The sequence below is a fragment of the Podarcis cretensis genome (assembly GCF_951804945.1).
Source record: "Podarcis cretensis genome assembly, chromosome: 3".
Taxonomy (NCBI): domain Eukaryota; kingdom Metazoa; phylum Chordata; class Lepidosauria; order Squamata; family Lacertidae; genus Podarcis; species Podarcis cretensis.
This window is the reverse complement of record NC_137172.1, coordinates 84,144,812-84,160,952: the sequence shown is the minus strand read 5'-3', so window position 1 is coordinate 84,160,952 and position 16,141 is coordinate 84,144,812. Positions and strand designations below refer to the sequence as shown.

General features: G+C 44.3%; 1 protein-coding gene across 3 annotated transcripts; it reads left to right on the top strand.

The window, feature by feature from the left end:
- The first annotated feature begins 784 nt into the window (after positions 1–784).
- Positions 785–10,888, top strand: TPBG (trophoblast glycoprotein). 3 transcript variants are annotated; one of them, XM_079971267.1, is made up of 3 exons: positions 785–901; positions 2,090–3,513; positions 8,563–10,888. In XM_079971267.1, exons 2-3 carry the CDS (start codon positions 2,390–2,392, stop codon positions 8,567–8,569), a joined length of 1,131 nt encoding a protein of 376 aa, XP_079827393.1. In that variant the 5' UTR covers positions 785–901; positions 2,090–2,389; the 3' UTR covers positions 8,570–10,888. The 3 variants fall into 3 exon arrangements, with proteins under 3 accessions (XP_079827393.1, XP_079827391.1, XP_079827392.1); XM_079971265.1 differs by lacking the exon at positions 8,563–10,888 and having other exon boundaries at positions 2,090–7,061; XM_079971266.1 differs by lacking the exons at positions 785–901; positions 8,563–10,888 and adding an exon at positions 908–1,036 and having other exon boundaries at positions 2,090–7,061.
- Positions 10,889–16,141: the final 5,253 nt, after the last annotated feature.

The window sequence follows — 16,141 nt, the reverse complement described above, 5'->3', positions numbered from 1 at the left end:
ACCCGGAGGTGCTTTCGAACTGCTAGGTTGGCAGGCGCTGGGACCAAGCAGCGGGAGCGCACCCCGCCGCAGGGATTCGAACCGCCGACCTTTCGATCGGCAAGCCCTAGGCGCTGAGGCTTTAACCCACAGCGCCACCTGCGTCCCACGGATGTGACCTAAGGCACCACTAAATTCAATGCACCTAACTTCTGAACAGACACATCTAGGATTCCTTCCAGTAGCCCCTTAGAGACCAACTAAGTTTGTTATTGGTATGAGCTTTCCTGTGCATGTAAGAAGTGTGCATGCACACGAAAGCTCATACCAGTAACAAACTTAGTTGGTCCCCAAGGTGCTACTGAAAGGATTTTTTTTTTTATTTTGTTTCGACTACGGCAGACCAACACGGCTACCTACCTGTAACTACATCTAGGATTGTAATGCAAATAGATCCCCTTCCACCCCACTGCGTGCGCCCTTGCTCGGTGCCAGGCACGGCTCAATCCTGGGATCTGTGGCGCGAACGAAAGCAAGCCAAGTGCCTCTGCACGCATACAGAGTGCCTTTCTCTAACCGCGAAGGCGGTTCCACCAAACGGACTGAGGCTTCCGAGCGGAACGCTGCTCCCGAGACGCCGCTCGCCACTAGCCCAGCAGCGGCCGCCGCCGCTTCGGCTCCATCAGCCTCCGCGCGCCCAGCGGCGGCGAGCAGGATCCGGCGTCGGCCGAAGGCGTGGCGCGCGGCTTCCCCCGCGGCCGCGCCTGCCATTGGTTTCTCCTGGCAGCGGAGGCAGGGCCAGAGGCACGGCCAGGGAGTGGGAGGGAAAGTTGCTGCCTGCGCCATGTAGTTCGCACTCGGCGGCGGAGTTTGCACGGGACTGGCGGGAGAGGGAGCCGCGCGCGCCAGGAGAGGCAGCCAGGTAAGGAGGCGCGGGGAGGGGCGGACAGTGGTGCGAGAAGGGCCCATCCGGCTGCTGCTGCTAGGACCTCGCTCCTCGTCGCCCACCCGCGCAGGAAAAGGAGCAGAAAGAGAGACGAGTCCGGATTGGATCCAGGTCGGGCGCGATCTTGTCTGTACTGTACCTGCGCCCAGAGCCGGCGCGCTTTGCTCGGTACCCGACGCGCGGCCGGACTCTGCGCATCTTTAGATTCCAAAGTGAAGCCCAACTAAATTCGATGGGATTGATGGACTCTCAAAGTGAGTCTTTGTAGGGAGAAAAGGAGGTGGAGAAGCCGCGGGAGGGGGGGGTGGTTCTTTTGTGAGCGTGGAATCTCTGCGGAATCTCGAGGTTTCCTGGCGGGAATCTGGTGGAAGGGGAGAGAGAAGTTGAGAAAAGAGCCCAGGGGCAGCGGGGACTTTCCGCTTCTGCAACAGAGGCGGGAGTTAAGAAAACTTGTAAGATCGCCCGGTTATACAACGTGATGGTGAAGGCGCGCTTTAAAGGGGTGGGGAGAGGGGGGGATAGTTCTGTACTTCCCAAAAGCTGCACGGATTTAAACGTCACGTCTCTAAAAAGGTACAGGAGAGAAGCTTGGTCTCACGGAGTGGGTGAAATATGTGACCTTGGAAAGTGGTGGGAAGATTTTTGGGGGCGAGGTGGCTTAAAAACTGGACCAGAGCGAAGTCCCGTTGGGTTGGTGTGTTTCCAGCAGGGTCCAGTCAGATGCCTGGGAAAGATCGCGAGAAGGATGTAAAAAGTGGTGGCAGTTCTCTCTTGTTTCCAGCTTCTAGAATTCAGACAGTTGCTGCTTTTTGCATGTGTTCTTCTTGGCTGGAAGGTGACTCTCTCCATAGAGGAGGAGGAGGAGACAGAATGAACCTAAGGCGAGATTCATGGTCTGCTGATAAAAATTCTTCGGATGTGAGGTGTCCCCCTCCCAACCTATTTCACAATGTAGTAAAACCAAAGACAAGACCAGACTGTCTTTTGCAATCTTTGAGTTCTACTTGGTTTTGTGGCTAGAGGTGGATGAGCAGGGGCAAAGCTTTTGAGAAGGACTGTGTAGAGGTGGGCTGGAGAAAGGAGAAGAGAGAGTCTGCAAGCGAAACTGGCTTGGCATGCGATGCTTCCGTGACTTTCATACTTTCTCTTTGTGGCTTCTTTCAGGGGTGGCTGGATGTGAGAAGGAGCAAACGGAGGACTTTGCCCCCCCCCCCACGAGAGCTCCCCCACGAGACAAGACAGGAAGGAACTGCTCTGCATTGTTGGCTGGGCTCCTGCTCACACCCTGGTGCCACACAATCTAAGTCGGTTGCGCTGAAGAGGAGGGGTTTGCTTTGCTCCCACTTCTCCCAGGAGCATTGACCTCTTGGCAGGCTTGCATTCTCCAGCTTTCCCCAGCTTGCACGAAGCGGCCGAAATCGCTGTGTGAGTGCCACAAAAGAGCAGCCCCTGGCAGAGGCGGTGATGCTGGGGTGCTCTCTTTGGGGCTTTGCACCCCCCACACCAACTGGGGAGAAGAGAGGAGCCGGGTGGCTTGAACCGCTGCTGCTGCTGCTGGTGGTCCTCTCCGGTTGGGTTTTGGCTCAGCAGACGGCTGACTGCCCTGGAACTTGCGACTGCTCCGAGGCAGCCAGGACAGTCAAGTGCATCAACAGAAACCTGACGGAGGTACCGGTGGGCCTGCCCCGCTATGTGCGGAACCTCTTCCTCATGGGCAACCACATCCAGAACGTCTCCTCCGCCTCGTTCCCCCCGGAGACCCTTCTAGAACTCAGCAGCCTCAACCTGAGCGGTAATCGCCTGCAGTGGGTGGAGGCTGGGACCTTTGCCGGGCTGCCCAGCTTGAAGCAGCTTGACCTCAGCGACAACTCCCTCCTCGAGCTCAGCCCCATGGCCCTGGGCAACACCAGCAGGCCCCTAGAGGAGCTAAACCTGCGCAACTCCCTCTATAACAACAGCTATGTGACTGCCGTGGCCCAGCTGCTTCAGCAAGAGGCCTTCCTGAACCTGAAGCGCCTGGACCTGTCCGAAAACACCCTGCTCTACCTGCCCCAGGGCACCTTCGCTGCACTACACAGCCTGCAGCACCTGGACCTGCACAACAACTCCCTGGTGAGTCTGCACGGTGTGACGCTCGAGAACCTCCGTCAGCTCCAGAGCTTCAACCTCAGCGGCAATGCCCTCAAGCGCCTGAGGAACAGCACCCTCCTGCAGCTCCGGGGCCTTCCTCGACTCGCCAGCCTCAACCTCACCCACAATGCCTGGGTCTGTGACTGCGGCATCGAGGACATGGTCAGCTGGCTCAAGGAGAGTGACCTGGTGGAGGCCAAGTCGTCCCTCAAGTGCTCTTACCCCAAAGGGATGGAGAACAGGTCCTTGGTGGCCATTGATTTTTCAGAGCTGAGCTGCCCAGAGCCAACCGATAACCAGACTCAGCTGCAAACCTCTTATGTCTTCCTCGGGATAGTCTTGGCCCTCATCGGTGCCATTTTCCTCCTGGTTTTGTACTTGAACCGCAAAGGGATCAAAAAGTGGATGTACAATATCAGGGACGCCTGCAGAGACCACATGGAGGGCTATCACTACAGGTATGAGATCAACGCAGATCCCCGGCTAACCAACCTCAGCTCCAATTCTGATGTCTGAAGATGCGTTGCAGGGAAGCAGGCCAAGGGGCGCAATAGCTATGCATGGAATGTAGACTTTAGCTTTACCCCCCTGAAATGTGTGTGCTTTCTGCTCCCGGCATACACCCTTCGAGGCATTGCAGACTTGACATGCGCCATACAGAGAATTATGCCTACCTGTACAAGTTGCCATTATTACTATCCACAGTCGATTGTGCATGATATCAGGCTGTATGTACAAAAACATGCTGCTGCTGCTGCCGCCGCCGCCGCCGCCGCCTCCCTGCCTGTTTGCTTTGCAACTTGCTACCAGCCTTTGCTTGGAAACATCTCTCTCTCTCTCTCCCTTGGCACCTAAAAAAGAAAAGGACATTTTCACTCCCCCCACCTCCACCTTCTCCCACTCTGATGTTCTCAAACCACGAGGGCTTATTAAAAAGTACGATTCAACAAAGGCTGCCTCAACTTCTTTTGGGAAAAATGTTTGATCCATCAGTACCCATGTTGCTTTTATGCATCCTGAACGGTGAAGAATCCTTGTAGTGCGCATGCATATTAGAACATGCCTTTTTAAAAAGGGAAAAGGAAAGTTCTATATAAAATAGTGAGCATGCAAATAGTTGACAAATTTACATGGTAGGCGGGGAGAAACTGAAAACCACAGTACAAGTGTTTGCAATTTACATGAAAACAGGATTTTTTAAAAAGGGGGGGGGGACCCTATAAACTGCATGTGAACTGAGTTTGAACTTTTAAATAATTCAATAAATGCTCTTACAGGAACTTTTGTTTTGCTGAAGTTTGCTGTTTTTAATGCTCTGATGTGGAAATGAAGCACAGTATGGAATGGACTCAGTTTCTTCAGTGGGGGGGGGGAATTATTTCCCCATTACAAAACATGGTGGAGCCTTCAAATGTTAAGATATTTGCTTGAATTCCTTCCCCCCCCCCATTGCTGACGTTTACCTTTCAGAGAGACTAGGAATGTACAAAGCTATACTGATTTGCACTTCTTTATTTTAAACTGCATGCAAACAAGCGTCTCTTTCAATAAGCAATGTTGATTTTCATATCCTGTTCCTAAAATGTGGCAGCTGTTCAACTGCCATAACTCTGCTGGTGAGGGCTCATTAAATTGCCGCTACAATTCTGAATATGATCCTTAGGACAGTCATTGAAATTGGTGGGAATTGCTGCTGAACCATGCACTCCTGCAGTCTAATCCTGAGTATATTTGCTCAGAAGTAAGTTCCAGTGGGTGGATTGTTTAATGTATTAATTTCATTTGTGAACTGCTTCTCCCAAAGTATTCCAAAGTGATGCAACTATTAAAAACACCTGCAATTAAAAACATATATAGACTAGTAGGGTTTACTCCCAGGTACTTGTCCATAATCTTACAAGTTCCATGGATTTCAGTGGGAGGGAAATTCATGCATTTGTTTAGCCCATTCCTTTTGAAATGAATTGGACTGAAAGGGGCTTATTCTTGGGTAAAGTGTTTAAAGCTTTGAGCGATAGGCTGCTGTGATAAGTACACGTACAGACACATTCCACACATGTTTCCTTGGAAGTAAGTTCTACTGAGTACACTGGCTTACTCCTAAGTAAACAGGGTTGGAGCCTGGCTAGAAAATAAATATTGTTGTGTCTTAATTCTCACAAACAGCAAACAAGCTGGTGGTGAATCCTCATGAACACATCAGTACTGCTTGATTCACTCCCCTCATACAGAAAACTGGCATGTTGGTGCTGTGGGGTGCGTAAGTGTGGAGCAGCCTTTTCCCCAAAATGCCTGGTTTTTTATGCTTAGGGTATGGAGGAGTATGCAATGCTGTGAGCCCACCGCTAGCGTTTCTCAAGTGGTGCAGTTTGCCACCTCCGCGCATTTGTGAGAACAAGAAGGAAGTTTCTAATTAATGCATTTAGCTTTTGCGGCTGGGCAGTCGCTTGTAATCTCAGTGTTGATCCAAAGGCAGTATTGAAGAAGCCAAACCTGTAAATACAGAGACAGGTATGTGGGGCAAATTTCAAATTTACCTGTGACACGTATTGCATCACTCTCTTTTTTACATTGTTACGTGATCTGCATCACACACGTTTATAAGCGGAAACGTTTCTGAACGCACACTATCGCATTTACTTTGGATGCTGCAGATGTTGTGGGGTTTGCAGGAAACAAAAGTGAATATGTTGCTCTTTCTGGCCAGCAACTTAAGTAGCAGCAAAAGGAAACTGCGCAGAATGTTGATGCCGCTCTCTAAACTGGCTCTTAACAGAATTCTAATAAACTAATTTTAAGCGAAGCTATTTTATCAGGTCTTGGTAATCCACGTAGTAAGTTCTATGCTTAGTTTTGCTTGTGAAATCTAATTACTTCAGCTAGGTCTGATAAAATACTGTAACAACTTAGCAAAGCAATATTGTGCATGTTTACTTGGAAACAGATCCCAGTGTGTTAATGGTTCTCATTCCTATGTAGGTGAGCATAGGGATTGTTAGCCTAGTTATCATAATTCAACATCCTGCAGAACTTAATTTTACAGTTGTCCTCAGTTCTGGTGTTTTTAAAGTGTCCCTACCTAATTTTAGGTAAAGCTAAGTCTCTTCAAGCTTTTTACCCCCACTTGCCTATTTAAAAGTCAACCCCCTATTTTAAGGCTCAGGGGTAAATAGAAACTATACTACAGTTTGCTTGTTAGCTTTTAAAGACATAATTGCTGTAACTGTAATCACATTCTTCTAAATGTAACTTAAAGATTACAAGTGCATGAGAAGAGCAATTGAATTTTTGAATACAGGAGGTACCAATTTTAAACTAATTTTAATAATGGTGTATTTGTTGGGCCAATTTGAAACACTATGGGATTTTCACAGACACATCTATGTTTCTAAACAGGGCTTTGCTATGCTTCCTGAGACAGTCCTGGGCTATTTTCAGAAACTGTTACGGAGAACACTTGGCACTACTGGGTTTCCGTTCCACTCCTCTCTCAAGCAATACTGTCATGTAAATTTTAGATTGTTCTATGTAAAGCATGTACCAGCCAAACAAATGCATATGTGAACAGATGTTGAAAATAAATGCAGTGAAACATGAGCTTGTTCGAAGGCTTTGAATAGTGTTGAGTGCTCCAAAATGCATATGTGATTTGGACCGACTTGAATCAAATGTGTCTTCCATTAAAATACCGAGCAAATTTACAGTGTCTAATGAATAAAGAGTGCTCTTATATCTGTTTATTGGCTGAAGTGAGAATGGCCATCTCAAAAGGAACCAAAATAACTTGCAATGTTAGCTTAATAAAAGAACTTGTTCACTTTTCTGTTTTACTTGAGCTAAGATCTCTTGGTTGCTTTGCTGTGCATCTGTTATAAAATGGCACATGGGCTTATTTTATTGTTTCCTAAATGATTTGCACCCAGAATTGTTTGGCATGCAATAGGTGGACTGATATTTGAGCTTAGTGTGTTGTGCATGTTTTAGAGGAGTAACAAAGAGGTCCTTTTTTAAAAAAAAAAATCTCACTATGAAGCAGAATGGCAATATACAGTATATACCAGTATTTTCCATAGCAGCCGAAAATGTGTTTGTAGTTCCCACACAAAAAAAGTACAGTTTGAAATTATTTATTCGTCTCTTCCCCCTTCCCCTGGAGCTTCTATTTTCTGATGCTGTAGCTATTCAGTGTGTTTTGACACAGGGAATGTTCTTTGACAGATGACAGAGCTTAGAAGGGATTATAAGGTGTATAACATCAGTTCTGCAAGAGACTGAGTTGTGGGGGTTTTTAATAGATCGGAAAATATTTATACCATTTCATCTATACGGAGAACTTAAATCAGGTTCATTTGCTAATTTGGAATTGTCAAATACAATGCGCTTCTTAAGTTACAAGGCATCAGAATCTGTGGATCTTATTATATGCTCACTTATGCCAGTGATGTGATGGGCACCGGATGCTATAATCACAGTGCTATAAAGTTGAAAAATATATCTGAGGCCAACTAGAATCCAGCCTAGCTATGGTAACATTTGGAGCATGCAATTCATTTGAGCAACTTGTTCTGTTTGTCAAATACTTATTTACATTTAGTAGACATTATCTGGATCTTCAAATTAAATCTTTGCCGCAATCTCAACCCACCAGCTCCTTAGCTGATGCAGTAGCTCACGTGACATCCTATAGTCAACAAAGTCGATGTGTCCTTTGCCACACTTGGTGTACATTGCCCACTCCATGCAATTCAAAGCTCTCTAATGATGGGGTCCCTCTGGCTGCACCAATAACCTGTAGGCAGCTGCATCCATCGCCAGCTATGCTTCTGCCCTGCTTTCTCTGCCTTTTGTGTATTCTGCTGCAGAATAGTCTTGGAAAGCAGAGGTCTGATGGAAATGGCGGCTCCTGTTGTATTAGAAGCCCTGACCAAAAACAAGGCAAAACTTGTTATTGAGTTATGGCTTACTCCCCAGGCTTGTTCCTCTGTAACCAGAGCACTGCCAATGACTTGCATTCCAAACCTTTGATCATATGCTTTCCAGCATTTGGGTGGTAATTGAACCCACCTGATTACTAATATATAATAGATACTGCATATAGAAGTCATGTTTACACACAGCGATTGTGCCCACATCTTTATTCCACTTAGAGGTTTCTAGTAATCTTTCAGCCTTTCAGATCAAAGGAACTGCCTTTAGATTCTGCCGTGCATCATATGCTCCTCGACTGTTCTAGTACTTAGAAATAAAACCCTTGTGGCACTAGATTTCTAATAAGGCTTCATTATAAACTCGCAATATGAAACTTCTATGTTAATTTTTTTCAATCTCCAGCTCAGAATTTGATTCCCCACCCTCAATCTGGTTGCTAGTGAACGGGATAAGCTTTTGGCTTGACCGCTGCTAGATGTTTATGCATATTGTTTTAATTTCCTCTTGAGTCACTGCATTTAAGGAGCTCAGCCAAAGCGATGGGATCAACATTTAACTGTCTTTTTGTCTTTCTTCAGCATCTGAATGGGTCGCAAGCAACAACAGCAGCTCTATACATGTGATGAAGGAAAATAAGATCTGGTAAGAGAACACTTTCAGTTCCAAGCTTCTAAGTTACTTTTTATATACTACAGAAGAAAGACTGAACTCGTTTTTGCTGTTGCAAAGGAGCCCTTGACAGTGTCCTTATCAGCAATGAGGATTACGACATGCTTAACTGAAATAATTATTACTTGATTGACACAAGATTCCTAGCACCACCAATGACCTGTTGTGTGATCTGCTGTGGAGTGGATGATAAACTTTATACATGTCTTTATGGATGCATTTGTAACAATACATCTCTGAGCTTTTGCACAAAATAAAAAGAACTATGCTTTCGGGATTTGTTTTTCATTCAAAAGTTTCATTTGCACTGTACCTGACTAGTCAGTAGAGAAGAATACAAGTGGAGACTTGTGAGTCACACTACTTGAAGGGGAAGGCTTCAATCGGCTCACTGATGGGATACTTCAGGAGGGCTTCCACCGCTCCTCTTGGCTCCCTGATTGTTGCCACTATCATATGCAGCCTAATCACCAAGCAACCATGCAAAGGCAGGGCTGGGACTTTTCCAGAAGTGCCTAGATAATGCACTTTTGAAAGGCGTTTTCAAGATTTTTTTAATAAGAATTTGCCCTGATCAGATAACTGAAGCAGCCCTTGAAAGTTGGGGTGTTGTTCTTTGTTCGTTGTTCTTTTATGGCAGGCCATTTTAATGTTCATGTGCAAACTGCTCCTCCTGCACATGTCATCTAAATAGGACCTTGTCTGAGGAGAGCATCAACAAGACATCTTCCATCAATATCTATCAGTACTGGGTAGGTCAGTTGGGTAAAAGTGTGGTGCTCAGAATACCATGGTCGTAGGTTTGACCCCTTTATGAGACAATGGCATATTCCTGTACTGCAGGGGGTTGGACTGGGTGATCCACAGGGTCCCTTTCAACTCTGCAATTCCATGAGTCCACCTCTGTTCTTTGGCCTTTTGATGCCCATGGTACATATTTTTATGGCCTACCCTATTTTGATTTGTAAATTGTTTCAACATATTTTAAAATTGTATTTTTAAATTGAAGTCACATGCCCTGAGACTTTATGGTAAAGAACAGACAATACATCATCATCATCCCTGACTGTTGGTCATGCTGGCCGTGGCTGAGAGGAGCTGGGAGTACCATAGGTTAGTCACTCCTGCAGTGGAGCATTTAATTTAGAGTATTCATGAAGTCTCCTACATAGATTAATGAGCCAGGCATATGCCCAAAGTAATTATAAAGTTAAGTCCTGTGCAGCCTAATATTGGTGACTACTGTTCAGTGTGGCTTATTCTCAGGTAAGTATGTGTAGGGCTTCTGCCTGCCTTAATATGAATGTTTAAGGGCACTGAACTGCAAACTTTATTGTCCTTATTTTTCTTCTGTTTATGTTGCGACTGGCACATAATTCTGCCCATCCAAGCTTTCTCTAGTTCCATTGGACCTGGACATGTATTGCTTGAAAAACAGGCAAAATATTAATAGAGGATAAATCTGCCTACTTCCAAATTTCACTCACCAGGGGACAACAGGAAATGACGATTGCACTCATGTCCAGCTTGTGGTCTTCCCATAGGCATGGTCACCCTGGTGACTAGTTCCTGGGAAACAGAAAATTGGCCTAAATAGGCCTTTCATCAGCTCTTGCAGGTCTCTTCTGTTTTCAGATGTCCCAGTCAAGTCCTATAACTTTCTAACCTAAAGTGTATACTTCAGAAATAGTGTATTTTTAAATTTTTAAAAAATGCAATTGAGAAGTTGGTTAAAGATTGAACAAACAAGAAAGGCCAGTTGAAATGGGAGTTGCATTAACATAGCTTTACACAGCTCATGTTCGTTTCGGTGGAGCTTGTGCCCAAAGCCCTCTTCACGTTTTGCAGAAATTGGATTGATTGGATTTTTGATTAGCATGCTTGTGAAATGGTGTGTCTTTTTAAACATTTGTACCCCTTTAAAAACTATGCATGATAATGTACACTGAGTTGCTGCAACTACCAAGTAACACTGATAATGCCAATATCAGTACTAAAAGAGTTTCTAAGTGTTTACGTAATGTTCATTGAGAAACTCTTGTACATGCAAAGTGCAGTAATAATATTAAGATGTAGACCTGTTAAATGTGTGAGAGGATGGTTATGGAAGATAGTAGAAATGCTGTATTTATAATCACTTTCCTGAATGGGCCACTTCATCATGGGTTACATTGGATTGTAGTTTTGAATTAAATGTATTTTTAGTGATAGAAATAAAATATTTGTTGCCTGTTGCATGTTGTTGCTGATAACTTTTACAGATAGATTGCTGGAGTTATTTTTAGAAGTAAATTTTGCAAGTGGCTGAATGGTTGCAGCCTAATTGTGTGTGTTTTTTCTGACTGTGACTTGGTTGTCTTTTATTTTTACACTGCTTTACCTTTTATGAAGAAGTGCAGTAGAGTCCAAACCTTACAGTACAATTGACTACATGTCTATTCAAAACAAAGACCTACCAAGTTCAGTGGGACTCCCTCTCAGAAAATTGAGAATGGAATTGCGGCCTAGGTGGTTTTTGTTTAATATCTCTGGTGCAAACATGCTGCCTCAAGTGACCTATGATCCTTTTTCTGTCAGGCCCTAAACCCTCTTAAGGCGTTGAGCTTGAAGATGCGAGGGCAGGTAGTTGCTCCACTTTACAAACCTCATGATCAGGAACCCTGGTATTGCAGGCTTCCTGATCACACAGAGGCTTCCAACTATGTTCAGCCAAACACACTTAGAACTTAGAAGATCTCATCACACCTTCATGCTAAACACAGGAAGGCAAGGAGTGGAGAGGGCAGGGAGGAATGTTGGAGCAGGACGGACACATCAGTCATAGCCCCTTACACACTTCCCCCTTCACATGTTAAGGATAACTGCCTGAAGAGGATGATGGACTTCTCTCATAACCCGGCATCCCGTGCACTCTACATCCTGTTTGGGTGTTCGATGTAGACAAACATATAAATGAGCACTTGAGAAGTGGGGGCACAGGGCATGTCTTTAGAGCTGTTGCTTTAGAGCCTTCCAAGAATTTGAGGGTGAAGGCCTGGAATTGGATTTCTCTTGTATGTACTTAGGAAAGCTCTCCTCTATGTAATCAAGGTTTCAAATTGCATGGGGAGCCTCAGCAAGGAAAGCAGGCTCCCTGTTTCCAAGGATCTCCAGGCAACAAACATGCTTCTCCCCCATCTCCTGCGTTCTACAACAGCCTGAGGTTCCTGTGTTAGTTAGTGGGGCCTTGAACCTGGGCCTCTTCAGCCCCCCCATCTTGACACTGTAAACACCACGCTAGTGGGATGACTGACTGCAATCTTGAAAGATACAGAGTGGGAGCCTTACAGACAGTGCAGCTTTTCCTTATCTTCCACAAAGGTAGCCACCCCACGCCAGATTCAATGTTGCTGGTTTATAAGAAAAATCCCTAAATTATGTGGGGAGGTTGCTGACAGTGTGCTTACACGCTTGTGTACATGTGTAAAGGGGCTCATTAGATGGGGTCCATTATGTAAAAGCAAATCCCATTTAACACAATATTTAATACCAGAATGCTAAATTTACAGTTGCCTGAAATTCAGGTTCCCTTGTTTAGCTACATGTAATTAGCCTTCTAATTTATCTGAACTTGTAATCCCCCGAGGACTGGCGCGTGCATTATATTTTTATGGCATTAACCCCAGGGATAATTGCTACTGGTCCCTGTAGATTCTTGCTTAATTCTATTGAATATTCTCTACTCATTGCCCACAGGTAAGTTGTGGGCTATTTACATTTTAATATACCAATTTCCTTTCTGTAGAACAAAACAAGAAGTAAAACAGAATATGAATGCTGGCCGAAGTAGGCTGCATTCTCCTGAAACCTCCAGATCAGTTCAATTTGATTTATTATATTTCTATGCCACTTTTCATTCAAATGAATCCCAAAGTGGCTTCCAAACAATAAATAACAACAATGTGATAGAACATAATAGAACATCACAAATACAGCATAAGGCATATAGAATAAGTAACAAATCATTGGTAAAACAAATACAGTCTATAAAACACTTTTAACAAAGCAACAACTAAAGAAATAAGCGAGTCACAATCAAAGCAGAAGTCACAGTATATGATTAACAAATCAATACAGCATTTATAATCTCAGTGCTATTTTTCTAGAAAAAGAGGTGCCAGAACTCACCGTGAACGCCTCTCCTGTTCTCTTATAATGGCAATGGTGCCTACCTGAGAGATTCTGGAACAGAGTTCCAGACAGGAAAAAAAGCCTTGTATTATAAAGTGAGAGCTGGAACCATAAAGAAGGCTGATTGCCGAAGAATTGATGCTTTTGAATTATGGTGCTGGAGGAGACTCTTGAGAGTCCCATGGACTTCAAGAAGATCAAACCTCTCCATTCTGAAGGAAATCAGCCCTGAGTGCTCACTGGAAGGACAGATCGTGAAGCTGAGGCTCCAATACTTTGGCCACCTCATGAGAAGAGAAGACTCCCTGGAAAAGACCCTGATGCTGGGAAAGATGGAGGGTACAAGGAGAAGGGGACGGCAGAGGACAAGATGGTTGGACAGTGTTCTCGAAGCTACAAACATGAGTCTGACCAAACTGCGGGAGGCAGTGGAGGACAGGGGTGCCTGGCGTGCTCTGGTCCATGGGGTCATGAAGAGTTGGACACGACTAAACAACAACAAATAATCTATAAAACAATATTAACAACAGTAACAAAAGAGCAACCAAAAGATAATTTAAGCACCGTTAAGTTCACACATACACAGCCAACTCCTAGGGGCTGCGGAGGCTTCGGCCCCCGCAATAAAATATTTGAAGGGGCCAGACCCCCACAAAGTTGATGGGCATTCCCATTTAAATGGTAAGCATGCGCTGTGTCAATTGTGATTGATTATGCAGGGTGGGGCTTACCTGGGCACCCACAATATTTTATTCAAGTGGGTACCCCTGCTCTGCACCCCCATGATTCATAATCTTGCACTCTGCTCTAAAATACACATACACATAACGCCCGTGGCAGCAAGTCCCTTCTGAAGGTTCCTCGTGCTGGAGGTGGGGCAGCAGAGATGAAACCAACCAACCACCACCACACACACAAACACACACACACACACACCGATGGCCAACAGTCTCTCTCTCTCTCCCCTTGTTCCTCTGGAAACAGCTCCATTATGAAGGCTCCTAGGGCTGGAGATTGGAGTAAGGCAGGTGGGAAAAGCCATTACCTGCTGGCGAACACAAGAGTCTCTCAGCCCTCACCAGTTTAACTGGGGTGGAGTAGGGTGTTAATCTAGGGCTGAATATTTTCCTTTTTAAAAAATTCCCACAACTAAGTACTCGCAAATCAGAATCCTATTGTACAGAAAATGCAATCAGAAAAGATCAGAGCCTTTACTTCCCTTTGAATTGGGACACCTGTAGAAAAGTGGCTGCCAGAGGGAATGCAAGTCCGTCGCTTAATGGCAAAGCGTCTGCTTTGCATGCAGAAGTTGCCAGGTTCAACTCCAGGTAGAGCTAGGAACATCCCATGTCTTACACCCTAGAAAGTTGATTCCAGTTAGTTAAGACAATACAGAGCTACGTGGACCATTGATTCACTATCTAAGACAGCTTCTTATGCTATGTCAGGGACAGCTAATCACTATGTGCTGTAATGCCTGTTCTGTATGTTTGTTTAGACATAAGCCCTGTGTAGCCCAGTGTATATTGAACGAGTCCTTCTGGACTTCTGAAGCATCTAGCCAGATGAAACTGACTATACTTACATTAAAAAAAGATTTCTAAAAACAGTGGCTGCCCTTTCCGAGAACATCCTCCGTATTCAGATGCAATAGAAATGTCCATTACAGGATACGAATTCAGAAGAATCTAAACACTATTGTAGCATAAGGGTTTGTGATATCACCTCACCTTCAGATGATATTGTTCAATGGCAGCTTTCCTCATCTTTGCTGAGGTTATTCACTGATTTCTTGAGAGACGCTCTGCTGACACTCTGTGCTGGGATGATTGAGGTAACTAAGAATCTGCAGCCTAAGAGAGGAATGCTATTTGACATCTGAAAAGAATTTGAATTAACATTTTAAGTGCTATTTTATGCTTCTTTTTATATGGTTGAACCTGTTAAATTTTCCTAAATGCTTCTTTTGTTAGCAGTAAATTGCCCAGAGTTCAGAGTTCTGGCCAAATCATAAAGCTGTTCCTAGACATTTGCAACACAGTACAATAATTATCAGGAAGGGTACATTGAATAAAGCTGCAGATTTTAGATTGTCTTCAAGTCAGGCACTTTTGATTTCCTACAATTAATATTTTCAAGAATTCAGAATGCCAAAAATATTTAAGGGATGTCGTTCTAGCTTAGATCTCTGGAGTGCAAAACCTTGTTAACCCAAGACTTGGGGGGGGGGGGACACCTGGAAAATCTGCAGAACAGAAGATAGTGTCTCTATATACATAATGCAATAGATTATCTAATCCAAGTGTTATTAAGCCTACGAATTATTTGAATTCACTGTGTGTTCTTCTTGTGGTCACAGCCCCGAATAAACAGCCTTTCTATTTATCCAGCCTCTAATAACTGAAATAGTTTATATGTGCCTCTGAGCAATTCAGATAAATGAGTTTGAACCTTACTTAAAACTTATCCCAAGATCAGTTGTGGTTACTAAACTTCATGCTCTGCATAAAGACAGAATGGGTGTATCATTCAACAGAAGGAAGCATATGAAATCTTAAAGAGGTAGATTTTAACTCCTCCTGATAATATTATTGAGAAAAACAGATTTTTTTAAAAAAAAGATTAAAATCATCTTTGTTATTAATGCACTAATTAATTTATATATCACTTAATTCTAAAGTAAGCTTCTAAGTTGTTTCCAAGTATAAAAAGCAGTTACATAGACATTAAAAAGAAGGATTCATAATTAAAATATACACAAATAACAAACCCTTTAAACATAATCTTTGGAATATAAAAGGTGGTATAGAAATGTAACAAATAAAAACAATAATGACAACAACATCCTTAATTAAAATATGAAATAAAGCATTCATATTAAAACAACAGAGCACTTAAAACAGGAAACTCCAGTGACAAGATGAAGGGGAAGCCTGTGTAGACAGGTGCATCTTCCAAAGCTGGCAGGATGCCACTACTGATGGGCACCTTCTATTTCAGCAGGGAGCCTGTTCCACCAATGAAAGGTTTCACCTCCATGACACAAGCTGATTATCACTAGGGCATGGCAAGACCAATGGCTTTGCATTGCTTAGGCTACAGGCCTGCAGACAGCATTTGGCTGGCTGAAGGAACATAGGAAGTGACGTTCGTGATGTTCCATCAGCAGAGAGGGAGGCCTGCTAACAAGACACCACTCACACCACAAAATGGCCCCCAAGCATAACACCAAAAAGCTCTGCAAGAATGGACGTCCTACTTGCTGTGTTCGGCCAGCAGTGGGGCCCCAAATAGGGTTTTGGGGGGTCATAGATATGC

What these genes read in the sequence shown, in the direction of transcription:
- TPBG (XM_079971265.1), top strand. Translation starts at nt 2,390, where the DNA reads ATGCTGGGGTGCTCTCTTTGGGGCTTTGCACCCCCCACACCAACTGGG.